Source organism: Colobus angolensis, unplaced genomic scaffold, assembly GCF_000951035.1.
Source record: "Colobus angolensis palliatus isolate OR3802 unplaced genomic scaffold, Cang.pa_1.0 Scaffold256, whole genome shotgun sequence".
Taxonomy (NCBI): Eukaryota; Metazoa; Chordata; class Mammalia; order Primates; family Cercopithecidae; genus Colobus; species Colobus angolensis.
In genome coordinates, this window is record NW_012115777.1 from 4,917,988 (window position 1) to 4,945,416 (window position 27,429).

Consider the following 27,429-nt stretch of genomic DNA (forward strand, 5'->3'; position numbering starts at 1 on the left):
TGTGTGGTTAAACTGGGTTGCCAAGCAGATAAGATCCTAGGAAACCCATAAAAGCTTGTCAGATCCCTGCCAAGGCTTGAGATCTGTAAGACCATGGAGTGACTTCCTTTTAAGGTGACAGCCCCTCTGGGTGAGGTAGAAGCCATTCCCACCTCCTGCTGTGTGTTCCAAGCCTCCTCCCTGAGTCAGTGGCAGGCACTTCAGGGCAGCGGCCTGTCCTGTCACTAGTGTGTAGCTAAGGAAACCTGGCTGAAGGCATTGTTACTATGGCTCCATGTGCCAGATCTCCAGGGCTGAGCATAACAGAAGAAGCTTAAGGACACTACATGCAACAGCCAGCGAGAGCGGGAGACATCGGTGTTTCCAGAGACCAGACCCACCATAGTAAGTGAGAGACGAATGCTGGATTTTCCCCATCAGGCAATTCACTGGTTCCCTCATTTCCTTTCTATACTAACACCTGACACTTCAGAAAGTGGTCATATTTGTCATCACTGAGACATCAACTAGAGACAGATTGCCCAGTTTCAAGATTTCAAATGAAATAAATTTAATTTAAAACAATAGCAAATGCTTTTTTATATATAATACTGAGAACTCAGAAGATGATGAATTAATAATTGGTGTATTCGTGTATTTATTCAACTGGTAAATGTTAGAAACCATGCAACATGCTAGAGATAAAAGAATGAATAAATGAACACAGATTTAACTATATGTTTTATTTTTTAAACTTGTATTTTAACTACTTTGAAAAATGATTTGTGCTAAATTATAGAGATTTTTTCATTTCTTATTTTTGTTATTATTTTTATACAGGATCTGAGATATAAGAACAATATTTTTTCATAAACATGAAATTTCTAAAGTAATAAAAATGGCATGAATCAAGATGCTGTTTTTGAGTGAAACATTGTACAGACTATTGTGAAGTGAAAAAGAATGTTTAAATGGTATGTGTAGCATAAACCCGTGACTATAGAAGTGAACATGTATGTATAGAATAGACAGGAATGACATATTAGTGTGTAAAAAGAGGTATTCCACAGAAGTAACATTTTCAGTGATTTTTATTGTTTCTTTTGGCTTGCCTATGTTTTCCAAATTTCCTCCAATAAATATGCATTACGTTTATGATGAAAAACTTTACATTTTTAAAAAACTACATTCTCTATCTTGACTAAATAATCCTTTGGTAATAATAATAGTAACATAGTAATATAGCAGGGCAGGAAGAAAAGAAGGAAGGAAGTAAAGGAAGAGAAAGAGAAAACATCCTCAGGTAATTTTTCCTAAAGTCTCCACTGTTACCAGTTTTGAAAGTTATTTGACAGTTCCTATGAAATTGGCTGTTTTCACCAATCTGTATTAGTCAAGAGGAACCATTTTGGTCAACTAGAGACAGATTACCAGTTTCAAGATTTCAAATGAAATAAATTTAATTTAAAATAATAGCAAATGCTTTTTTATATATAATACTGAGAACTCAGAAGATGATGAATTCGTAACTGGTGTATTTATGTATTTATTTGACTGGTAAATGTTAGAAACCATGTGACATGCTAGAGATAAAAGAACGAATAAATGAACACAGATTTAACTACACATTTTATTTTTTAAACTGATATTTTAACTACTTCCAAAAATAATTTGTGCTAGATTGTAGAAATTTTATTTTTTCATTTTTAATTTTTATTATTATTTTTTAATACAGGATCTGGCTCTGTCACCCAGGCTGCAGAGCCGTGGCTTGTTCTCGGCTCACTGCAACCTCTGCCTCCCAGGCTCAAGCCATCCTCCCACCTCAGCCTTCAGAGCAGCTGGGGCGGACTGCAGGCACAGGCCCCATGCCCAACCAATTTTTTTGTAGTTTTGGTAGAGATGGGTTTTGCCATGTTAGCCAGGCTGATCTTGAACTCCTGGGCTCAAAGCAATCCATCTGCCTTGGTGGGATTACAGGTATGAGCCATTGCACCCAGCCAGATTGTAGAAATTTTATAAGAAAAATATTTATTATTGTAGACAACACAACATCATTAAATAGTCAAATGATCTATTACATATAAAAGCATCAAAAACCTATTCGATCATTTTAGAAAATGACATTTTAAGGATTTGAGAAGTCACCAGAAGAAAATTCAAATTATTATCATCCCAGAATACTAGGAAAGACATTTTAAAAGTGTGGCACTTTAATTTGGCTTTTTATTAGTTGATGGGTCTTAAACAAGGTATATCAACAACTTCTCAAATTTAATAGATCCATGTTATAGAGAAGTTTTCATATTATTTGAATTTGAAAGTTGAAAGACTAAAATGCAAATACTCTGAAAGCAAAATTGCTGGCAAAAAGCTGGTTTGCATTTACATTTTCTAAGCTCCAATAGATCCTTATCTACCTTTTAAAGATTTTCTAAGGCCACCAGGACGTTATATTTTTAAACATTGGCAGCTTACTACCCTTGGAATTTTGTTTTGCCCACCTGTTCGATAGGTGGTGACTTATCTCTGAACTATGGTTGATGCTTCCTTTCTGCATACTTCCAGGCTACCTTTTACTCCAGCAATCATCAAAGCCAGGGAGTACTGAAGAACCGGGGACTTTGGGTTAACACACATGAGTGGCAGACATCACCCCTCTTGACCCAGCTGCCCCTCTAAGGGGCTTTGAGAAAAGCGTAAGATAAAATAAATGATCCTGGGGCTAGGTTGGGTACTGGCAGTCCCTCAACAGGAAAGCAGAAGACCATTGGAAAGGGAGATCAGATGCTGGAAACCAAGATGAATCTGGGAAGACAGAACAATCAAATGACAAATTGGGAGCAGGTGAGGGGCCAGAGTGACGGGAGAGGGCCAGGAGAGATAAGAGGAAGGTAAAGACTAGGATGGTTTCAGAACCCATTTAGGGACACTGAGTTCTACTTTCCATATGCTGTCCTTGAACAACAGGCCTGTTCTTGGTGGGCAAGGGGTAGGCCTTCCACCCCATACTATCCTGAACAATGCCATCTCTCATAACTTGGGGTTTACTATTTATCTTTTAAAAGATTAAACCAGTGTTGTGATTTTATTTTGACGTCTACACTGTCAATAGCCAACAAACAGGACTTCAATCCTATCATCAGAATTATTAGATACAATGCAATAACCAACTCAGGATTTGTCCTCATCCATGAGGGCCCTACAAGGAGAATCCTTTTGTTGTCCTTCTGAGTGTCACATTCCTTCAACACCTGCAAGCTTCCCAAAGTGACTTCAAAACTGCCATGCAGCAGTAGGGACATGGCTCCTTATTTTCACAGTGATTAATATTTACTGAGAACCTGCTATTTACAGGCACTTTATATACATTATCTTTCTTCATGTGCATAATAACGCTGCGAGGGAGGTAGCCATATCCCAGTTTAAAAGGATAATCCGAAATGCAGATGGGTTCAGAAAGTCTGAAACGCATACAGCTGCTACATGTCACGGCTGGGTTTGAAGCAGGCCCCAGATCTCTTCCTTATGCTGTGATGTTTCTGTATTGTTCAGATCTAATGTTCTGTGGCCCATTTTGCCCTGGCATCACTGAATTAGCACATTATCAATTCCCTAATCACATGGCTGCTTCTTAGCCACACATAATTCTACTCTATGTTAGCAAGCTGGGCTCAGCAGTTACTTTGATCTTTTTTTAAAGGCTGCAGTGAACATCCAGTAATAATGTATGAGCAACCTAACCTTTCAAAGTGGAAATATGTCTAATGGTCACAACCACCTCTCCTTTCAACTCCCTTACCCTCGCATCTCCATTGCAATTATTCCTTAATCATTGAAACCTCTAGTCCATTGATGCTGTCACTCTTTCACAATTTTCACTACTCTCCAAACCTTGCTTCTCTTTTTGCCCAGCTTACAATTCATGACCCATTTCTAAAATCATTTAATTGAAAACATGCTCAGTTTTCTGGCCCCACTCTCCCTGTACTTACCTGGCTAGACTCCAACTCTTCATGAGCCTAACTAGCCATTTTCTCTATGCCTAGAGATTAATCACATCAGTTGTCCCAGCTGTACTTTAAATTTGTAATCTCGGGCCTCAAATAGGCCCTTAGTACTGTGGAAGAGTCCTGCTAGTTTTCCCTAATAAAGTTCCCCTTTGAGTCTTTGAAATGGCTATTTCACATTTCCTCTCTCCCAAAACCTCTCACACTCTCTCACTCCCTATTCATAGCTAATGACTTAGACTCATACTTCATTGAAAAAAAAAATCCAAGATCAGACAAGAGTGCCTTCATCTAGTCAAATCTATGTACCTCAGTCTCTGTGCCATATTGTCTCTGCGCCCATGTTGTCTTTGCCTTCCCTGTTTTTGAAATAGGAGAAATGTGTCTGCTTCTATCAGAAGTGAATCCTTCCAGTCCTGCTCTGATCCTACCCACCCTCACCTTTCCAAGGATTCTTGTTCTTACAGTTAAACTCCTTCTATTCTGCAACATCTATGGCTTTCTCCACGTGATGTCATTTCCAGACAACATATATGCAAGTTCTGTGAACTCCCAAATTACAAAAACCAAAAAAACCTTAAAATACTTCCTTGGTTTTCATCATTCTCTTTTTTGGTTACTCTATCAAGATTCTGTTTTTGTTTTGTTTTGTTTTTCCTTTGTTTTGGTGGTTGTTGTTTGTGTGTGTGTGGTTTTTTCTTTGTTGTTGTTTTTTGTTTGTTTTATGTTTGTTTGTTTCTGAGACAGGTCTTATTATGCTGCCCAGGCTGGAATGCTGTGGCAACCCCTTACAGCCTTAACCTCCTAGGCTTAAGCAATCTTCTCACCTCAGCCTCCTGACTAGTTGAGACTACAGGCATGTGTCACCAAGCTTGGCTAATTTTTTTTTTTTTTTTTTTTGTAGCGAAAGGGATATGGCTATGTTGCCCATTCTGCTCTTGAACTCCTGGGCTCAAGTGATCCTCCTGCCTTGGCCTCTGAAAGTGCTGGGATTACAGACATGAGCCATCACACCTGGCTTCAAGCTTCTACCTAACCATTCACTGAATCTGCTCTGGAAGGGCCACCACAATCTTATTATTGCTAGATCCTATGTGCACTTCTGTTTTCATTGTTCTCACCTTCTTCACAGCCACCTCTGATCCAACTTTCCAATTCCTTCTTGGAAAACTTTTCTCTTTCAGTTTTTATGATGAACACTTTCCCATATCTAGCTCTGGCCAATCATTTCTTATTTCTTTTACTTTATCTAATCTCAAAATATTGAGATAATGCCAGAGCATGTCTCAATACTGGACTGACTTCTAAATCTATGTGCAGTCTCTCCAGGAGATCTTGTCCAGTTCCCGACCATTAATGTCAGCTATGTTCCATTTGTCATTCATCCGACACCCCTGAATTTCGGACTCATAATCAACTGATTACCTGGTACCTCCACTTGATAACAAACATTGATTTCTCTGGCACTTTCCATCAGGAGCCTGTCCAACAGCCACTCCTCCCTTCTTCTTTGCCATCAGAACCTTGATTTTATGCAGTTCCCAGGGGACCATGGTCTTCAGGGTGACTGGTTATCCAAGTGACACTCGATTAGTCATGGCCCCATCATGGTAGCTCAATTCCTATTGTCAGCAATGGGCTTAAAAATTGGAATGCACATGTGACACAATTCTGGCCAATGAGTTGAAAAGAAAATCTGCTATAGAACTTCCTGGGATATTTTCCTTGCTATTAAAAAGGAATATGTAAGTCTCTTCCTTGTTTATCCTATATCTTATTGTCTATAAAGCCCTCTATCATCGGGCCCTTGCTAATCTTTTTCATCTCACGCCATTCCTTCTTTCTTACTCAGCACAGTGGCCTCCTCTCTATTTTTCAAACCCACCAGCTGTCAGGGTCTTTGGCCTTGCTGGATGCTTCCACTGAATGCCTTTCCTCAAGTTCTTTGCATGCCTTGGTCCTTCTTGTCGTGTAGGATTCAACTCAACTGTCATCTATTTAGAAAGGCTTCCCCTGTTCATCCCATTATAATCATAAATGATAAGTTATATTTATATTTCTGTCATGACTTGCTGTATGACTTATCACAATCTAAAATTACCATGTTATATGTTTATTTTTTGTCTCACCCAAGGATCATGAGATCCTTGAGAAGCTTATCCTTAAAGGACTATTAATGCTTCTTCAAGACTATGATCTTGTGCTATATTTTCAGAGCCTAGAACAGTGCTTGGAACGTTGCATTAACTGAATTGTTGAATGCATACTGACCTCTAATATTGAAAATATATCATAGACATGGCATGACTAAATAGAAGATTTGAAAATACAGTCCTGAGAAATCTGACTTGTGGGACGTATATAAAATTCCAATTGGCTGTATTGAACTCAGATTGGGGGTGTGGCATCAGAGTGAAGTTAATCCATTGAGCATCAGCTAAGGTAGCTCTGACTCAAAATAATTTTCTTAATAAACAGGCTCTCAATGCTTTTCTTTTCTGAAATGAGGAGAAAGAAGATTAAAAGAGAGGTTGGTTGTTTAAATATTTTTTGAAAGGAGAAGAAAGTTATATTTGGCGAATAGAGCTAATGTTAATTTTTGGCACCTTCAGTACTAAAGCAGAGATGGCCAAAGAAAGATGGGGTGTTTTTGTTATTGCTGTTCATTTTTTTTCAGCCAAACTGCTGGTTTGGCTTATAAAGGAAAGGAAATCAAGACATCAGTGTTACCTAGTCTTGGTAAAATTCAAATTTTGATACATTGGTATAGCCTATGAACATTAATAAAAATGGAACACTACTACCTTCTTGCACTTATCAGATCTATTCTATCATCATCCATCCATCCATCCAAAACACACTGGTTGAGTACATTCTGTATGCCAAACACAGTATTAGTTGCAGAAATTATTTTTCATCAGAGTATTGCTAGTACCAAGCACTTTTTGATGTCCTGTAAATGTTTGTAGTATGAGTAAATGAACAGAAATGAAAACTAAATATATTTCAAATTAAAGACACCTTTCTTCAATAAGCTGATATTTTATTACAATTGTAATGTCATGGATAACTAATAAATTTTTAAATTTTTAAATAACACTATTTAATGTAATTAATGATTCTTAATATATATAGAGTTGTGTGGTCACCACAATATAATTTTATATATATAATTTTATACATATAAAATATAATTATATATATAATACATAATATCATTTTAGATATATATAATTTTATGTGTGCGTATATATATATATGGTTATTTTTGAGACAGTCTCACTCTGTTAGGCGGGAGGGCAGTGGTGCAATCTCAGCTCACTGCAACCTCCATCTCCTGGGCTCAAGTGCTCCTCCAACCTCAGCCTCTTGAGTAGGCTAGGTCTATAGGCATGCCATGCCTGGCTAATTTTTGTATTTCTTGTAGAGACAGGGTTTTGCCACATTGCCCAGGCTGGTCTCGAATTCCTGTACTCAAGCAATCTGCCCACCTTGGCCTCCCAAAGTGCTGGGATTATAGGTGTGAGCCACTGCGCCCAACTTTAATTACCTATTCTATTTTCTATCATCTCTAAAAGAAACTTCACACTCCTTAGCAGCCACTTCCTACTCCTCTCCCCCAAGTCACCTAGCTTGAGGCAATCACTAATCTCTTTTCTGTCTCTGTAGATTTGCCTAATTTGGACATTTCATTTAAATGGAATCTTTTGTGACTGTCTTCTTTCACTTAGCATGTTTTCAAGGTTCATCTATGTGGTAGTATGTATCAGTAGTTCATTTTTTTTATTGCTGAATAATATCCCATGGGATGGATATGTCACATTTTGTTTATTCATTCATCAATTTATGGATATTGGGTTGTTTCCATTTTTTGGCTATTGTGATCAATGCTACTATGCATGTTCACATAGAAGCTTTTGTGCAGATATATATTTTTATATTTATCGTGTATATATCTAGGAGTGGAATTGCCGTGTCCTAAAGTAACTGTGTTTAACACTTTCAGAAAATGGCAAACTGTTTCCCAAAGCAGCCACACCATTTTACATTCCCACAAACAATGTACAAGACTTCCAATTTGTTCACATACTAAACAAGACTTGGTATTTTCTGTCTTTTAAAATTACACCCATGCTAGTGTTTGTGAAGTAGTATCTTATCGTGATTTTGATTTCCATTCCCCTAATGATTAATGATCTTTTCATGTGCTTGTTGGCTATTTGTATATCTTTTTTGAAAAAATGTCTATTCAACTTCTTGACCCATCTTTAAATTGCGTTGTTTGTCTTTTTATTGCTGAGTTGGAAGAGTTCTTTATGTATTCTGGACACAGGATCATTATCAGACTTGGAAATATTTTCTTTAATTCTGTGAGTTGTCTTTTCACTTTCTTGATGGTGTTCTTTGTAGCAAAGAAGTTTTTAATTTTGATGAAGTCATATTTATCTTTTTTTTGTCAGTTGTACATTTAGTGTCATATCTAAAAAGGCTTTGCCCAACTCAAAACCACAATTTATTTCTACATTTTCTTCTAAAAGTTTCATAGTCCTAACTCTTACATAAAGGTCTATGATCCATTTTGAGGTAATTTTTGTGTGTAATTTGAGGAAGGGTCCAACTTCATTATTTTGCATGCAGATATATAATTATCCAGGTACAATATGTTGAAAACACCATTCTTTTCCCCTTGAATTGCCTTAGCACTCTTGTCAAAAATCAATTGATTATGAATGTAGGAATTATTTTTGGACTCTCAGTTACGTTCCATTTACCTTTATGTATAACCCACTGCCAGAGGACTACACTTCATTACTCTTTTTAGTAAGTTTTGAAATCCAGAATGGGAATCATCCAACTTTGTTCTTTTTTTTTTTTTCCAGATTGTTTTGGTTATTTTAACTCTCTTGTTTTTCTACATGAATTTTAAGATAAACTGTTCAATTTCTGCAAAGAAAAGGGCAGTTGGAATTTTGCATTGACTTTGTAGATCAATATAGGGAGTATTATCATATTAACAATGTTATGTGTTCTTATCTATCAACATGCAATGTGTTCCATTTATTTAGGTCTTCATTAATTTTTTAAATATTTTATAGTTTCCAGAGCACACGTTTTGCATTTCTTTTTAAAAATTTAGTCCTAAGTATTTTATTCTTTTTGGTGCCACTGTAAATGGGATTATTTTCTTAATTTTGATTTTGGATTGCTCATTGAAATCGATAGAAATGCAATTACTTTTTGTATATTAATCTTTTATTCTATCATTTTGTTGAACCCATTTATTCTAATAGGTTTTAGTAAATTTTTTAATATTTTCTACATATAGGATCATGTCATTTGCAAATAGATAAAGTTTTACTTCTTTCTTTTCAATATAGGTGCCATTTATTTTATTTTATTGCCTAATTTTCCCTGACTGAACTTCTGGCCTTATATTGAATAGATGTGATGAGAGTGGATGTCCTTGTCTTGTTCTTGATCTTAGAGGGAAAACATTCTGTCTTTCACCATTAACTATGTTAGCCATAAGTTTTTTTGTAGATGTTCTTTATCAGATTGAGGAAGTTCCTGTCTATTCATAGTTTGTTCATTTCTTTTTCCAGAAAAAGGTATTTGGTTTTATCATAATTTTTTTCTATTGAGGTGATCCTGTGTTCTTTTTTGTTTGTTTTATTAATGTGGTATATTAAATGAAATGATTTTTGAGTGTTAAACCAACCCTGCATACCTGGGATAAATCCCACTTTGTCATGGTATGTGTATTGCCATGTTCAATTTGCTAGCATTTTGTTGAGTATTTTTGCATATATGTGACTATGGAATATTATTCTGTGGTTTTCTTGTGATGCCTTTGGTTTTGTTATTGGTGTAATATGGTTTCTTAATGTGGTTTTGATTTCCATTCCCCTAATGATTAATGATCTTTTCATGTGCTTGTTGGCTATTTATGTATCTTTTTTGAAAAAAAAGATGTATATTCAGATCCTTTACCCATATTTAAATTGCATTATTTGTCTTTTTATTGTTGAGTTGGAAGAGTTCTTTATATATTGATTATAAAGAGTTCTTTATATATTGAATATAATATGACATCTTAATGAAGTCATATTACAGATGAGTTGAGAACTTTTCTTTTTGGGAGGGTGGGAAGAGTTTGTGAAGAATTGGTATTAATTTCTTTAAAAATATTTGCTAGAATTCACAAATGAACCCTTCTGAATCTGGCTTTTCTTTGTAGAGATGTTTTTGATCACCAGTTTGGTCACTTTACTGTTATAGGTCTACTTACCTTTTCTGTTTGAGTCAATTTGTATAGTTTGTATTTTTTTTAGGAATTTGCCCATTTCATCTACATTATCTAATTGTATTCTTATTAAGTATACATTGGTGTGCTTAATGGTGTCCTGAAGTTCTCTGAGGGTATACGTTCTTCATTTATTTCTTTTTGTTCTTCAGGTTGCATAATCTCTATCAATCTACCTTCAGGTTTACTGATTCTCCTGTCAGATTAAATCTACCATTAAAGCTCTCTAGTGGATTTTTCATTTTAGTTACCGTATTTTTAATGCCAGAATTTTGGTTATTTTAAAATATCAACTTTTGGTTCTTTTAAAAATAATGTTATTTCTTAATGGGTATTCTCTATTTGATAAGACAGTGTCATCATTCTTTCCTTTAATTTCGCAAACTTGGTTTACTTTATATCTTGGAACATATTTATAATGACTATTTTATTTTTTAAAACATTTCAAAGTATATGTTTTTTAATATAAGCATTTGATACTTACAGTACTAAACACCATTTTTAGGTTTAAAAGAGAGATTTGTAAACATTAAACATATTTAAGCATTTAAAAGAGCAATGCAGACTTACTTCACTTTATTGCATTTTGCTTTATTGTACCTTGCAGGTATTACATAGTTTTACAAGTTCAAGAAATTTCTATGTGCTGTTGAACAGCATGTGTATTCTGCAGTTGTTGGATGAAATGTTCGTATATATCTGCTAAGTCAATTTGTTCCGAGATATAGTTTAAATCCATTGTTTCTTTGTTGACTTTCTGTTTTGATGAGCTGTCTGTGCTGTAAGTGGAGTACTGAAGACCCCCGCTATTACTGTGTTGCTGTTTATTTTATTTCTTAGGTCTATTAGTAATTGTTTTGTAGATTTGGGAGCTGCAGTCTTAGGTGCATATATATATCTAGGATTGTGTTATTTTCCTGTTGGACAAGGCCTTTTACCATTATATAATGTCCCTCTTTGTCTCCTTTAACTGCTGTTGCTTTAAAGTTTGTTTTGTCTGATACAAGAATTGCTACTCCTGCTCACTTTTGGTATCTATTTGCATGAAATGCCTTTTTCCACCCCTTTACTTTAAGTTTAGGTGAGTCCTTATGTGTTAGGTGAGTCTCCCGAAGGCAGCAGATCGTTGGTTGGTGAGTTCTCATCCATTCTGTAGTTCTGTATCTTTTAAGTGGAACATTTAGGCCATTTATATTCAATGTTAGTATTGAAATGTGAGGTACCATTGCATTCATTTTGCTATTTGTTGCCTGTGTACTTTGGGGTTTTTATTTTTTGTTTTTGCTTTTTAACTTGTATTTTTGTTTTCTAGGTCCTGTGTGACTTATGCTTTAAAGAGTTTTTGTTTTGATGTGTTTCTAAGATTCATTTGAAGATCTAGAGCTCCTTTTAGCAGGCCATGTGGTGGAAGGTTGGTAGTGGCGAATTCTCTCAGCATTTGTTTGTCTGAAAAAAACTGTATCTTTCCTTCATATACGATGTTTAGTTTCGCTGGATACAAAATTCTTGGCTGATAATTGTTTCGTTTGAGGAGGCTGAAAGTAGGGCCCCAATCCCTTATCACTTGTAGGGTTTCTGCTGAGAAATCTGCTGTTAATCTGATAGATTTTCCTTTATAGGTTACCTGGTGCTTCTGTTTCACAGCTCTTCAGATTCATTCCTTCGTCTTATCTCTGGATAGCCTGATGACAGTGTGCCCAGGCAGAGATCTTTTTGCAATGAATTAGCCCAGGTGTTCTTTGTGCTACTTGTATTTGGATATACTAGCAAGGCTGGGGAAGTTTTCCTTGATTATTGCCCCAAATACGTTTTCCAAGGTTTTAGAATTCTCTTCCTCCTCAGGAACACCAATTATTCTTAGGTTTGGTCATTTAACATAATTCCAGATTTCTTGGAGTCTTTGTTCATATTTTCTTATTCTTTTTTCTTTGTCTTTGTTTGATTGGGTAAATTTGAAGACTTTGTATTTGAGCTCTGAATTTTTCTTTTATTTGTTCAATTATATTGCTGAGACTTTCCAGATCATTTTGTATTTCCGTAAGTGTGTCCAATGTTTCCTGAATTTTTTATTGTTTTTTTCTTTAAGCTCTCTATTTCCTTGAATATTTTGCCCTTTACTTTTTGTATCTTTTTTTGAATTTCCTCAGATTGGGCTTTGCCTTTCTCTGGTACCTCCCTGATTAGCTTAATAATTAACCTCCTGAATTATTTTTTAAGTGAATCAGGGATTTCTTTTTGGTTTGGATCCATTGCTGGTGAATTCGTGTGATTTTGAGAAGTGACAATGTGCCAGCAGCCCTCGCTCGCTCTCTGCACCTCCTCAGCCTCAGCATCCTCTTTGGCCACACTTGAGGAGCCCTTCAGCCTACCACTGCACTGTGGGGGTCCCTCTCTGGGCTGGCTGAGGCCAGAGCTGGTTCTCTCTGCTTGCAGGGAGGTGTGGAGGGATAAGCAGGCAGGAACCAGGGCTGCACATGGCACTTGCGGGCCAGCGTGAGTTCCGGGTGGGTGCGGGCTCAGCAGGCCCCGCACTCGGAGCAGCTGGCTGGCGTTGCCAGCCCCGGGCAGTGAGGGGCTTAGCACCTGGGCCAGCAGCTGTGGAGGGTGTGCCGGGTCCCCCAGTACTACCAGCCCACCTGCGCCATGCTCAAATTCTTGCTGGGCCTCAGCCACCTCCCCATGGGGCAGGGCTCTGGACCTGCAGTACACCATGGCCAAGCCCCCCCACCGATGGGCTCCCGTGCGACCCAAGCCTCCCTGACAGGCGCCACCCCCTGCTCTGTGGCACCCAGTCCCATCGATCACCCAAGGGCTGAGGAGTGCGGGCACACGGCGCAGACTCCTCTAGCTTTCCTTTATAAGTTACCTGGTGCTTCTGTTTCACAGCTCTTAAGATTCATTCCTCCTGAGGAGCAGCTCTGCCTGGCATGGGATCTACTAGGTGAAGTCAACTGGGTTCCTGAGTCAGGTGGGGACTTGGAAAATTTTTATGTATAACTGGAGGATTGTAAATGCACCAACCAGCACTCTGTATCTAGCTAACCTAGTTCTCCAAGAGAACTTCTGTGTCTAGCTAGAGGATTGTAAATGCACCAGTCAGCACTCTGTGTCTAGCTAAAGGTTTGTAAATGCACCAATCAGTGCTCTGTGTCTAGCTCAAGGTTTATAAACTCACCAATCAGCACCCTGTCAAAATGGACCAATTAGCTCTCTGTAAAACGGACCAATCAGTTCTCTGTAAAATGGACCAATCAGCAGGATGTGGGTGGGGTCAGATAAGGGAATAAAAGCAGGCTGCCAGAGCCAGCAGTGGCAACCCACTTGGGTCCCTTTCCATGCTGTGGGAGCTTTGTTTTTTCGCTCTTTGGGATAACTCTTGCTGCTGCTCACTCTTTGGGTCCACACTGCCTTTATGAGTTGTAACACTCACCACAAAGGTTTGCAGCTTCACTCCTGAAGCCAGCAAGACCATGAACCCACCAGAAGGAGGAAATTCTGGACACATTTGAACACATGAAGGAAGAAACTCTGGACACACCATCTTTAAGAACTATAACACTCACCATGAGGGTCCACAGCTTCATTCTTGAAGTCAGCGAGACCAAGAACCCTCCAATTCCGGAGACAATTTTTTTGGGAGTGTCAAAGAGCCTTGTTTTGTCATATTACCATGGTTGGTTTTCTGGTTCTTTCTCATTTGGGTAGGCTCTGTCAGAGGGAAGGTCTAGGGCTGAAGGCTGTTGTTCATACTCTTTTCTCTCAAGGGATGTTCCCTTGATGTAGTACTCTTCCCCTGTTCCTATGGATGTGGCTTCCTGCGAGCCAAACTGCAGTGATTATTGTCTTTCTTCTGGGTCTAGCCACCCCTCAAGTCGACCCAGCTCCAGGTTGATACTGGGGGTTGTCTGCACAGAGTCCTGTGATGTGAACTGTCTATGGGTCTCTAAGTTGTGGATACCAGTGCCTGTTCTGGTGGAGGTGGCAAGGGATGGGTGCAACGGAATCTGTGAGGGTCCTTAGCTTTGGTTGTTTAATGCTCTATTTGTGTGCTGGTTGGCCTCCTGCCAAGAGGTGGCGCTTTCCAGAGAGCATCAGCTGTGGTAGTGTGCAGAAGAACCAGCAGTGGGCAGGGCCCTAGAACTCCCAAGATTATATGCCCTTTGTTTTCTGCGCCAGGGTGGGTAGGGAAGGATCATCGGGTAGGGGTGGGGCTAGGCACGTCTGAGCTCATAGTCTCCTTGGGTCAACCTTGCTGCAGCTGCTGTAGGGGATGGGTGTGAGGTTCCCAGGTCGATGGAGTTGTGTACCTAGGAGGATTATGGCTGCCTCTGTTAAGACATGCAGGTTGTCAGGGAAGTGGGAGAAAGCTAGCAGTCACAGGCCTCACACAGCTCCCATGCAAACTGAGGGCTGGTCTCACTGCTACTGTGCCCCCACTAAGAGCCCTGAGTCTGTTTCTGGGCAGTGGGTGAGCCAGGCTCGAGAGCTTGGCTACCCAGGCTACCCACTTCCCAGCTGCAAAAGAAAAGAGCTTGGTTCTTCCCCTGCCTGTGGAGTCCGCTCACTGGATTTGTGCCCTCCCACAAGTTCTGGCCACGAGGCTTCTCGCCCCATTCAAATTGTTACAAAGTTCAGCTGGAGATTTCCTTCTCCCTGTGAAGTTTTCTGCCTTCTCCCTGTGAAGTTTTTTGCCTCCTCCCCGTGCTCCTCTGGTTGCCCTCCCAGTGGATCCCTGTGGTGCCAGGCAGGAATAGGCTGCTTGGGGACCCAGTGAGCTCCCAGGACCTTTCTGCTACTTCCTCTACCCCTGTATTTCGCTCAGCTCTCTAAATTGACTCAGCTCCAGGTAAGGTTGGAAACTTCTCCTGCAAACAGACCTTCAGTTTCTCCAGTGGGGGTGTGCGCTTGGGAGAGGAGAATCTCTCTTTCCCACTTTTGCATTTGGGGCACACTCAGTATTTGGGGTGTCTCCTGGGTCCTGCAGGAGCAGTCCACTTCCTTCAGAGAGTCTGTGCATCTTCTCAGGATTGCTGATTATTTGTTCTTGCAGTTGATTTGGAGCTAAAATTCACAGTGCGAGCCTTCGCGTGCTGCTCTATCCGAGTCAGAGCTGCAATTTAGTCCTGCCTCCTGTCCGCCATGATCCTCAAAAATGGAACATTTGAGATAATTTATTATAATGAATTATAGCGACTCCAGATACTGATCCTCTCCCAGGGCTTATTGTTGTTGTTTACTTATTTGTCTGATTAGCTGGTTAAGTTTCTTTCCTCCAGAGAAACTCCAGTGTTAGATGCTCCATAATCTTGAGCATGTGCAGTCACCCTAACCACTATTCATTTCCTCCTCCCCTCAAAAGTGGCAATGGTTTTAGCCAGGATCTTTTTTACTGCTTATTTCCCTGATATCCCTATTAAGTGCCTAGCTGATGGGCTTCTATTGGTTAGCATCCACGAATTGCTTGCTAATTACTCTATTGTTTATGACTGTGTCCTGGGTCACAAATTAGTTCGCAGTCTGATCTAATTAAAGTCAGATCTCTTTGGGGTGAGTTTCGTGGCGAGTTTTGTGGCTTACTCCAACTCCGTGAGGACTCTTTTCAACTGTCTCTCTCTATATATATATTTCTCTTTCTGTCTGTTAAGCTTTTACCTGGTCTGCCATTCTGTTTATTGCTATCATGGAATTAATAGCCATGATAGCAATCAACTTAATTGCTCACTGTCAAAATTTCCATTATTTTCAATAGTGCACTTAGGCTTGAAATTCCTCACACTCTGTTCCAAATAAAATCAATCCCCTTAGAGAGAGATACAGAGCTCTTTGTTTTTACAGTCTGCCTAATCCCCAGAGGCATAACCTCTGCATCGCTGATTTGGAACTGTAGGAGGGACAGCATGTACTTCGCTTGGATTGACACCAGAGTCTATGAATAGGACACTTAGTGAGGGTGGTAGCCACTGGTCCTCTTGGATTGTTTCTCTTGGTATGAAACTTTTCATCCTAAAAGCAACTTGGATTGAGGCTGATTAGGACTCAGTAGTCTTGACTTATCAAGCCTGAAGTGAAACTTCCACTTTACAAGTTAGGGGCTTGGTGAAGAACAGGAGCCCCAGACCTCTTGTTTGCACTTATCTGAAGTAGAGTTTCTGCAGTAAGGAGATAGGAGAAAGTAAGAAATATTGGTGACCTAGGCCAGTCTGTGAGAAACTGTAACTCCACTGTCATTTAGAAGAAGAATGAACTCATGTTCTTGGCCATACCCAATAGAACCTCCATCACACTGAACTTGGAGGTGGAGAGCAAGTTATGCTCGAATGCCAGAGAGTCGCTTTTCTTAATAAGATTTAATTTTCTTTAATAAACATTTCTACATCTTCAGTATGTTGTTAGGATAGTTTCCAGAGACTTTAAATGGTTATTGTTTTTGTAATTTTCATTATTTATAGTTGTTTTGCTGGGAAGAGTGTCCACAGAGCTTCTCACACCACTTTTGGGAAGTGCTTCTCCCTAACATGGTGAATTAGCATCCTATGGCTGTTTTAACAAATTACCAAAAACTTGATGGCTAAAACAATACAGATTTATTCTCTCACAGTTCTGGAGGCCAGAAGCACAGAATCAGTTTCACTAGGCTAAAGTCAAGGTGTTGGCAGGGCTGGTTCCTTCTGGTGATACGAGGGGAATTCATCCCTTGCCTCTTTTAGCTTCTAGAGGCAGCTGGCATGCCTTTGCTTTAGCCACATAACTCAAATCTTTGCTTCCGTTGTCGCATGGCCTTCTCTCTGACTCTTCTTGTGTCCCTCTCATAAGGACTCCTGTGATTCTGTCAGGCCCACCTGGATAATTCAGGCGAGTCTCCCATTTTAAGATTTTTAACTTGATCACACCTGATTTTAACTTGATTTTAATCTTGATCACATATGCGGTACCATTCTCAGGTTCCGGGAATTAGTATGCAAACATCTTGGGGGAAGTGATCAATAGGATCTACAATTTTAATGTTTGGAAGGTGATTTAGTCTTTTTAGATGAAAAAAACATAGCTAGGATTTGTTACAAACATACTGAAAATCATTTAGCTAGTGTGAGATAGAGCTACAATTAGGCCTCTGAACTCCTGTTTTGGGATATAGTTGAATGATCCAAATAATAATAATAAAATCCATATTATTTATGAATTCTATTCTGAAACACAGATATAAAAATGGTGACTTATGGAGGCACAGATTGGTTTTTATCAAAACTAACTACCTGAAGTCAACTTAAAGTAATATATGCAATTCAATCATTGTATTCAAATTTCACCTTTTATAACATCCTTTGCCTTTTAAAGAAAAGGATTGGCTGCAAGAAAGATGTTTTCCCCAAAGTTAATTTAATTCATATTCATGAATATATGCAATAAAATGTAGTTATTACCACATGTGCTGTAGAATAAACATATGCACATTTAGTTAATTTATGGATAATGTGTCCTGTGGTGATACCAGATGAGAGAAAGCATCCACACGTTTAGAAGGAAGCTGGAAAATTTAGGTGAATTAGCTGCGTGTGACATGTGAGGATCTCTCTCCCAAAATATTTTCACTGGTTCGAGTTTACAAAGCGTGATCCCTTCCAGCACTTTTCTCTAGGGTTGTTTTTTCCCGCAGCACCTGAAGGACATTCAGGGCATGCTAACATTTCTCTTATGACATAAAATGACCCATGAGAAGAACTAATTAATGATTGCACACAGCGCTTTGGGGAAAAAAGTCATCATGAAAGTTGGAACAGCTCCTTTTAACAACAATGTCTGCGCTTAGAGTTTTTCAAAGCCATTTCACTAACATAGAAAAAAGAAGTGAAAGAAAAAAAGAACAATCCTCCCTCCATGGATGCCTTTCAGAGGCTCATCCTCATCACTGAATAAGAAGATGAACAGTAAGTTATTGTGAGTTAAAAACAATAGTTACAGAGAAAGAATCTGGCCCTTGAAAGGGCTAGAATACACTGCCAGATTTGACCTAACCCTCTTGTTAGCGTGTACAATTACCTTTGTGGTATCAGCTCAGAGAGTGGGGAAAAAAAGGTAGTGTGATGGTGTTTTCTGGGTGCAGAACTGGTTTCTGTGGAATAGATCCTTTTTTACTGTAGAATGTTCTTTGCCTGACTTACTGATTTACTACTATTCCATAAAAGCAGTGCAAGAGTGCATCAAACATTTTCTTAAACAACTGCATTTAAAGGCCTCCCTTAAAACAATCACAAAATAAATCTTTTTAATCAAGGAAAAACATTATTTGATGTATTCTCAAGTGATGGTCAAGGTCATTGAGAATAGGTGTTTGAGGTTTCAGCTTGGGTGGGAGCGATCTTTATGTTTATTCTGCTGAAAGTTCTATCAACTGCCTAGAACTCACCAGCCCGGAAATAAACATGTAGAAGTAGTAGGTGCAATGAATGCTAAAAAATTATAGAACAAGGTTTCCAATCTCCACTGTATCCTATCTTTTAAATATTATGTGCATTCCCTTTTCAGGAAAGGACAAAACTTTTAGCTTTTACCGAGTACTGTTAGAAAATTCAGCCTAAAGAATCACTAGGTATATTAGTCAAATTATACTGAATTCCGTTCACAAAAAAAGGTCATAACAATCCCTACTCTTATGGAAGTAAGAGTTATACTTACTGTTTATAATGCATAAGAGAAAATATCATTGATAGCCAGCATTTTCAAATCATGGTCTGTTCGCTTAACTTTTAAGAATGTCTTTATTGAAGGAATATATATTTATATATACAAAAAAATAGAGCTATCACAAATATTCAGGTCTGTTAATTCTATCAAACTTAACACATCTGTGGAACCAGCACCTACTTCTAGACACAGCATTCTCAGGAACCTCCTTGATTAAATCTTTTAAAAAGGAATTTGATATTGCTTGTTTAGAAATGTGAAAGGCTAATTGAATAGTTGTTTTTCTGACACATTTTTTTTAGACAGTTTAGAGAGACCCAAAGTATTTGTCATACACTTTCGAACAGATGAAAAAGTACAGCCCCATGCCACCTTATTTTTTCCCTGAAAGGAAAGAAGAGATAAATATAACGCTACTTTTCCATTCAGTAAAGGAGGAGGAATTTATAGAAAACCACAAGAGAAATAACCAATTTGTGAAGAGGCCTGAATCATTCATTTAAACTGAAAGCTCCTCTAAGTATGTGACCTTGGGGAACAAGGGCTGTGCACAGCCCAGGCTGCAGGAGGCCACCATACGAGGAGGCAGAGGTGCCATCCCAGGCTCTGGGCTGTCGCTCCAGCTGTCACTCAGGCCTGTCTTAGTGGTGGTGAGGCCAAGGCCCAGCAGTCATGGGTTTCAACAAACCCCAGCCAGGCAGGACTCTGGCAGCCATCAAGTCAGAAAAACTTTTGGGACAAAGGAAGTCCTCTACTTAGATGATGACAGAAAGATGAGTAGTAAGCCAGGGAGTCTGAAAAGAACTGACTTAAGAGGCTACACAGGACCTGAAGGCACTCGAGCAGGAGGCTCAATTGGAGAAGGCATGGAAGGTTCTAGAACCCCCCAGAGACAGCAGACCAGCTGTGAGGTGTAGGACCCATGATTGTTCAGTGACCACCCTGACATCATAGATACTGAAACACAGACCTAAGGGATGTCCCCATTTGCAGGGGTGTCAATGGTGAAACTCCACCCAGAATACCCATTTCTTGGCTTTCAGAGCTCGTTCTGTTCTTTATTATTACTCAAGTGGGAACATTTTTACAACTGGTACTAATGAGTTGTGGTGGAAAGATGTTATATATAACCTAGGGGCCTGAAAAATGCAAGTTGATACCAAGGATGAGGCAGTGTTGAAAGCTATTGGTTGAGGGAGTTTTGAAGGGTCGGTGTGAAATCATAGTCATATTATTACTCAGAGTTCATCATGCTCACTTTATCCTCAGTTGATAAGAAAAAATGAGGAGTAGGCGAAAACGAAAAGGACCTCACTCCAGAGCTATACCCATTAACATTCTGCTCTGACATATGTGTGTGTGTGTGTGTGTGGTATATGTGTGAATGTGTGCATGTGTATACATGTGTGCCCAACACTGTTAGCTCTATTGTGATTATTGTAATGCAATAATGTGATTATTGTTATTCACTTTTGGTCTACAGGACTCAGTTTTTCCACATAGTGATAAAAAATAATAAAAACTTTGCACTGCAAGGGCAATTTGTGAATGCTGGGATACTTGCTTTTGTATTTGCCTTTAGATGGAGGATACCAGTAACGTATTTGTAGAAGTGATTTTGTGGTCTGGAGGTATTTTAAAACCCAGGTCATATGGTTAAATGTAATTAATCCTAAGCTAATGAGTACACAACTAAATAATGCAAATAATAATAGTGCAATCCCCCTTTACCTTGAACAACAATTACAATAACTTCAGAAACTTATAAAACTTACAAAAACCTTATCCTCTATTTGAATGTGCCCAGTTTATAGTAGCGACTCTGCCTACTCAAATGATAGGCGATGACTCCTAAAAGTCCTGTAACTGAGAAGCAGTACTTTATTTTCTAAGCGAAAATGGGTGATGTGGGCTGTTCATATAAATCCATACCATCAGGCTGTCTAGCTGTGGCTGGTGAGCTCTTTTTTCTACTTTAACAGCCAAGATCATTGGTTTAGTCTTTATATTAATCCTTTAGCTTTAGCTTTGCTCTATATCACAGTTATGGAATGGGTACCTTTTCCTAGTTATCTGTTTCATAAATGAGCATTTCTGAAAATAAGGGAAACTAGTGAAAATCATGAGAGTTTGATAGATTTGTAGGCAATATTCGGATTAAGACTGATGGCAAACTTTAAGGATTATTTTAACTCAAAGATTTATGATTCTATGAGTTGACTACTTCTGAAAAGAACACTTACATTTGAGAACAGTTCATCTTGCATCCCTGTTGATAGTACAACGGTTGTGTCTTTTTCATATGTGAAAGGTGTTTTCAGTACATGTTGAAGGTAAGAACAGTCAATGAGTATTGCTGGAGGTCCAATCCAAGTATAAGCCAAGTTTATGCCAAAGATAGGTTGGGGTCTGAGGCACACAGTCCCAGGAGGAAAGGATGATTAATACCTATGTGCACACATCACACTCAAGGGATGATGAATTCTGAGCACCCAAGTCAGAACCAGGGAAGCTGGATTCTGCCATCAAGTCCAACCTGTGAGTATAGGCAGCAAAGAGCAGGCCATGGAAGCCAGGTCCAAAGCTGGCTAGACCCTGGAATGCAGATGGGAGAGAGGAAGGAGGCAGGTGATATAAGAGGGTCTGCCACCATCTCTGTAAGCAGGAAGGCATGTCCAGGGGTGTCTTTTTAGCATCTGTTGGCCATGGGTGTGGCACACAGGCAAGAGTGTGAGATGGTAGCAGATATCCAAAGTTATTGAAGAATGAAGCATTTAACTTGGGTGGACTTTCTAAATCCCAGAACAAAGTTATTTTAAATGCATATATTCAGCATTTTCAGGGAAGCCTTTTGAGTGGATTGCTTTTTTTTTTTTTGGAGACAGGGTCTCACTCTATCACCCAGGCTGGAGGGCAGTGGCGCAATCTTGGCTCACTGCAATCTCCACCTCCTGGGTTCAAGCAATTCTCTCACCTCAGCCTCTGGAGTAGCTAGGATTACAGGTGAATGCCACCATGCCCAGCTAATTTTTGTATTTTTATACTAGCGACAGGGTTTTACCATGTTGGCCAGGCTGGTCTCGAACTCCTGACCTCAAGTGATCCAACCATCTTGGCTTCCCAAAGTGCTGGGATTATAGGCGTGAGCCACCGAGCCCGACCCATCTCCTTTTTAAGCAGAGTTTATGAGTTTAATGTAAACTTTACTAGATGACCAGCCCTGACTGTACTGTGCTTTAAAATAGCAACACCTTCAGGTTTATTGAGCTCTGACAGGCTTCTTGCTCATACAGGAAGTGATAGAGTTTTCTCAAACTGCCACATTAAAAAAAAATTCTTGTGTTATTTGTGTGTCTAATTGTTTTCCTCTGGCAGGCAGACAGCATTTCTTATTACATCTAACTCTTCTCAGTGTGCCCATCTCTGTTAGAGCTTTTCGCATGCCCAGAAATATTTCTGATTTATCTGTTTGGGGCTAGAAAAACAGATGTTTGGCTCGTTAAGATGGGATGTAAAATAAGAGAGGCCGTCCTGGCAAAATGTCTTATGAATTCAGCACAGAAACTTTAGTGTGTGGACATCAGACTTCAAACATCTATTTTACCTACTAAGGACCCTTTTGGCGCCTTCGTGTTTTGTTTTGTTTTGTTTTCATAGTTGTGCTTCAGAGGGATCATCTCTGAATATGTGAGGTCAGAGTGTAATCTTAAATGTTGTTGGACACTATACATTTGCTGTCACATCTTTTGTAGGACTGTGACTGGCACAGAGTAAAGGCTTACTAAATATTCGTTGTACAAATAATATAATGATGAATGAGGCAGAGTGTGCAGTTTCTGCTCCACTAAATTCAGCTGCATACACAGGTTAGTAGAAGGCAGAAGATATGTAAGTGTTAAGGATAATGTGGATAAAAGTCAATGATGTTGATATTATTTTGCAGGGGGTTCACAAACTCAAGGTCCAGGGCAACAATGGCCAGTGCAACTTTTCATTTGACGTTAGTGCCTGTGGGTCATGCATGAACTCTCCAGTTCACAGGCTGCACCACTGCTTTGTTGTTTTACACTTGGCTAAGTCATACGGTGAAGTTAGCTGTTTGCTGTACCCTGAGGGTGTTTGGATTTTCAGGTCCCTGAGGGGTTAACAAAATCATTATTGAGTGTTTTATCATACAAGGCAATACCGGATGATGAGAAGCATATTCGAAACCCAAACTCCTGACTCCCCTCCAATCCCAAGCTTGTTCCTCTGCAGCCTTCCTCAGAGATGCCCCCTTCTCATGCCCAAAACCTTGGGGCTGTTCCTCTCTTTCTTTCATATCCATCATTTGCTCCATTAGCAAATAATATCATTTTTGAAAGATATAGAATTGAAGTATTTCTCATTATCCCCATTGCTACTATCTTGATCCAACCCACTTGCCTCTGGCTCAGAATACTGCAGTAACTTTGATCGTTCTAACAGCCAGGGCGATCCTCTTCCTATGGAGACAATCACATCAGTTTTCTGTCCAGAACCCTCTGTGGATTTCCCATCTCATTCAGCATAAAAGTGCAAGTCCTCTCCATGGCCCACTTCTCTTCCCTGTCTCTGCTGACCATATTTATTAGTCTGCCTCCTGCCTCAGGAGTGTAATCTTCTTGACAGAGAGACTTTGATTATTCATTTTTGTATCTCAAGTGTGTAGAATAAGGCTGTGTTTTAGGGGCTCAATCAGCATTTGTTTAAGGTACAAACAAATGAATAACTTAGAGGAAAAATAGGGAAACAGAATTATTCATTTAAGAAACATGAGGAGGTGTTGGTCAAATGATACAAACTTTCAGATATAATTTAAACATGTTTTAGGGATCTAAGGCACAGCATGAATGGTGATGAATGCATTTATTAATTTGATTGTGGTAATTATTGCACAATGTAAACATCTATTATCATGCTGTATACCTTGAATATATGCAACCCTTATTTGTTAATCAAATATTTAAAATAAAATTTGTTTTAAAAACTACATGGCTGGGTGCAGCGACTCACATCTGTAATCCCAGCACATTGGAAGGCTAAGGTGTAAGGATCACTTGAGCCCAGGGGTTCATCGTTACAGTGAGCCATGATCACACCACTGCACTCCAGCCTGGGCGACAGAGCGAGACCCTGTCTCTCTTTCTCTCTAAATAAAAAAAGTTACCCCTGCCAATGTATTAACATGTTAATAGATGTGGTTATTAGTTGACGTGTGTTAACTCTAAGCCAGGTACTGTTCTAGGCCCTTGGAATACTCCAGTGACTAAATCAGAAGAAACCGCCTCTTGTGAAGGTCAACAGGCAATGAATAGAGATGAAGACAGCAGATAAGGACAGTAGTTAGGAGCCCAGTAGTCTGATGTCAGTTCACCTGGGTTTGAATCTCTTTCCTGCCAGTTACCAGACTATATTCAACAAAGTTACTGAAGCCTTGGTTGCTTTGGTTTCTCTCCATCTGTAAAGTTGGGGTAACACACCTATTGCGAGGTGTTGGTGGGGATTATGATAGAACAATGGTAGAGCTCATAATAAAGCACTTGACATGTGGCAAGAATTCACAGATATTGACATTAATAGAGTAAATGAAAACATGGAAGCTAAAGAGTAGTGGCTATAGAGTGGAGTACAATCCATAGGAGGCTTTAGGAGAGAAGCAAGGACCCAATGCCTGAAGTTGCAGTGCTCAGTTTAGCACTTTCGAATTGAACCTAAGGAAAGAAAATCAGTTCATAGAAAAGAAAACTGGCCTTGCTCTGTGAGAAACTCATGTATACCTGGATCACAGACACATGGAAGAGTCACATAACAGCAGCAGAGTTTTTGATGTGGCAAGAAAAGCTAGAAAATGTACTCCCATCTTGTTGAAGAAAAGAAGCATTTATATTGAAAAGGTATACTTTACCACTTTTCTCATCCTTCAGAGAAACAACAAAAGAGAAAATAGAACTTTATTTTATCATTTTAAAATTATAAAAATTATATATTTAAAATACTTGTATTTTAAAAGTATATTTTATAATTTTGTAAGTTATAAAATTTGTTTTGCTAACTGTAAAAATTGGAATCGAGAACAGAATTAAATGGAATTAGAAAATTTTGGAGTTCCATTAACATTAAAAAAGGACTTTTTTTGGTTGAAATGCACTTTGAAAAGATTGCATGGGGAATCATGCAATCTTTTTGTTATTATTCCGTCTAAAATGCAGTCACTTGTGGGAAAATATAGTTTCCTCTGGAAGAGCAGCTCTGTTGTAACTTAAACTGTGACAGTAGCTAGTCCCTTTTTGCTCTTTTAGTGCAAACTGAATTTAAAGCAGAGTTAAAAGAGAGTCTAAATTGTAGAATAACATGGTCACATATGTATATATTGTGCATCTGAATATTTATAAAGCTAAGGCTTTTGGAGATACTAAGTTCAAAGGATTCCCTTGAAGGGCTGGACACAAACTCTGAGTTATTAAAGCCAGGATTTACATGTAGGATAAAAGTCTTACAATGAATGTTTCAAAAACGGAGGAACTGGCAAATCTGTGATCAGTCTTGGTGAGAATTCTTTTGCATTAGTTATGCCCAAGACAGTTTGACCATCCATTTTGCCAAAACTAGTCCATCCCTGGGGGATGAGCAGGGAAGGGAGAGGCAGAGATGGTTGTGGGGGCTCCAGCCCCACCTGCCGTCCTGCCCACGGAGCACTGGGAATTGGCTTTGGGAAAATGGCAGAACAAGCACCTGCAGTCTTAGATCATTCTTTCCTGGATCACAGCCTGCATACCATCAGCCAGGCTGCCCTCAGGAACAATCTGGAGATGGAAATATTCTCTTAAACTTCACAGAGCAAATGCAGACAAGAAAAGAGGGCCCAGGCCTCTCTCAACTGTCTTGTGAACTGATTACAAAAGGTAAATTTAGAAATTGAAGTTTGTTTATGGTGCATTTAACATGCACTGGAAAGAAGTGAAAAGGGCTACAATGTGTTTTAACTTTGTTGTATGTTTTGCATATAGAACTTTTACATTTTAAATCAAATTGATAATCTTTTCCTTTAGGTTTTGCTTTTTGTGTTTTATTTGGAGTGGAAAGTTGGAAAACTAGTTAACTATATATATATATAGTTGAAAAGCATGTATCCCTTACCCAGCAATTCTACTTCTACAGATATAGTCTAGAGAAACTCCTGTACAAGTACACAGGCAAACACATACAAAGATGCTCTTTGCAGTATTTTTTTAATAGTAAAGAAATTGAAAATGAACTAAATGTCACTGAATGGGGAAATGAGTAAATAAATTGAAGCAAATTATAGAATGTTCTTACAATGGCATGGCAAAGACTGTCAACCCATCACCAAACCTGTTTCCTATTTGGGGGTAAATTGTTTCACATTGATTAAGTCAGTTGATGAATTTCACTCATTCAATGAAATTTAATGAATGGTTATTAGGTTTTAAGTACTGAACTATGTAAAATGGATAAGGCAAGAAGCTCATAGCCTAGCCATCTTCATACTTTACTAGCCAAAATATGATGTTGAAGCTTATCAAGGCTTACCATTAATTAGATCATTTTAGCAACTGGTTTGGTCTTAGAGTCAATTATTAAATTTTCAATATTCAAATTGATAAATTATTTTACCAAGTATAGAGCAAATTCTTGTTTTCTGTTCAACCTTGGCTTCTCCGATTCCTGCGTTCCCTTTCCTTTCCAGGCCTAGGTGTGCTAATGCCAGCCCCTTCCACAGTCTCATCACAAGGAGAAAGGAGAGTTATAAAATCACTCCCGCTAAGGTCTTTGTAGAGTCTTAACATGTTGCTCCAACCTAAAGAGCAATCTACATTTTAAGGAGAAAATTCTTAACCCAAAACAATGGTATTGCAAGTATCACTAAGGGTACTGCAAGTATCAAATTCTTCTATCTGCCCCTTAAAACGCGTTTCTTTCACCTGAGTGAGTGGTTCTCGCTTGCAGCTGCACAGTAGAATCACCTGGGGAATGATTCTAAGAAGACTGATGCCTGCACTCCAATCAAGAGCAATTAAATCAGAATTCCCAAGGGTATAGCCTGGCACTTGGAACTTTCTAAAAGCTCCCCTAGTGACTCTAATGGGCAGGCTTGGCTGAGATCAATCAAAATGTCCGTTGTAAGTAAAACCCCACACTTATCTGACACACACACAGCCACAGAGAGACAAATAGGAAGTTACAAAATTTTGGGGATAATAGAAAAAGTAGAGATTGGGGAAATAAGTGAGAGAGGAGGCTCTGGGGTCAGATGAGTTGAGTTTGTGACGGCGTTGCACACACTGGCTGTGTGAGCTTGTACATCAACCCCTTTCCTGTACAATGGGGACAACAACGACACCTACCTCTCACAGGACCCTTATGAATATTAAATACGTAGAACAGGGCATCTTCATTACTGTTGTATCCTTC

General features: G+C 39.0%; 1 protein-coding gene across 1 annotated transcript in view; it reads left to right on the forward strand.

The window, feature by feature from the left end:
- The first annotated feature begins 323 nt into the window (after positions 1-323).
- The window catches only part of LMNTD1 (lamin tail domain containing 1), a 243,623-nt gene continuing 216,517 nt past the window's right edge, over positions 324-27,429 (forward strand). The window contains exon 1 of the mRNA XM_011946991.1: positions 324-384. Within this exon, the coding sequence (XP_011802381.1) occupies positions 327-384 (58 nt within the window). The 5' untranslated portion in view covers positions 324-326. The remainder of the gene's footprint in view (positions 385-27,429) is intronic.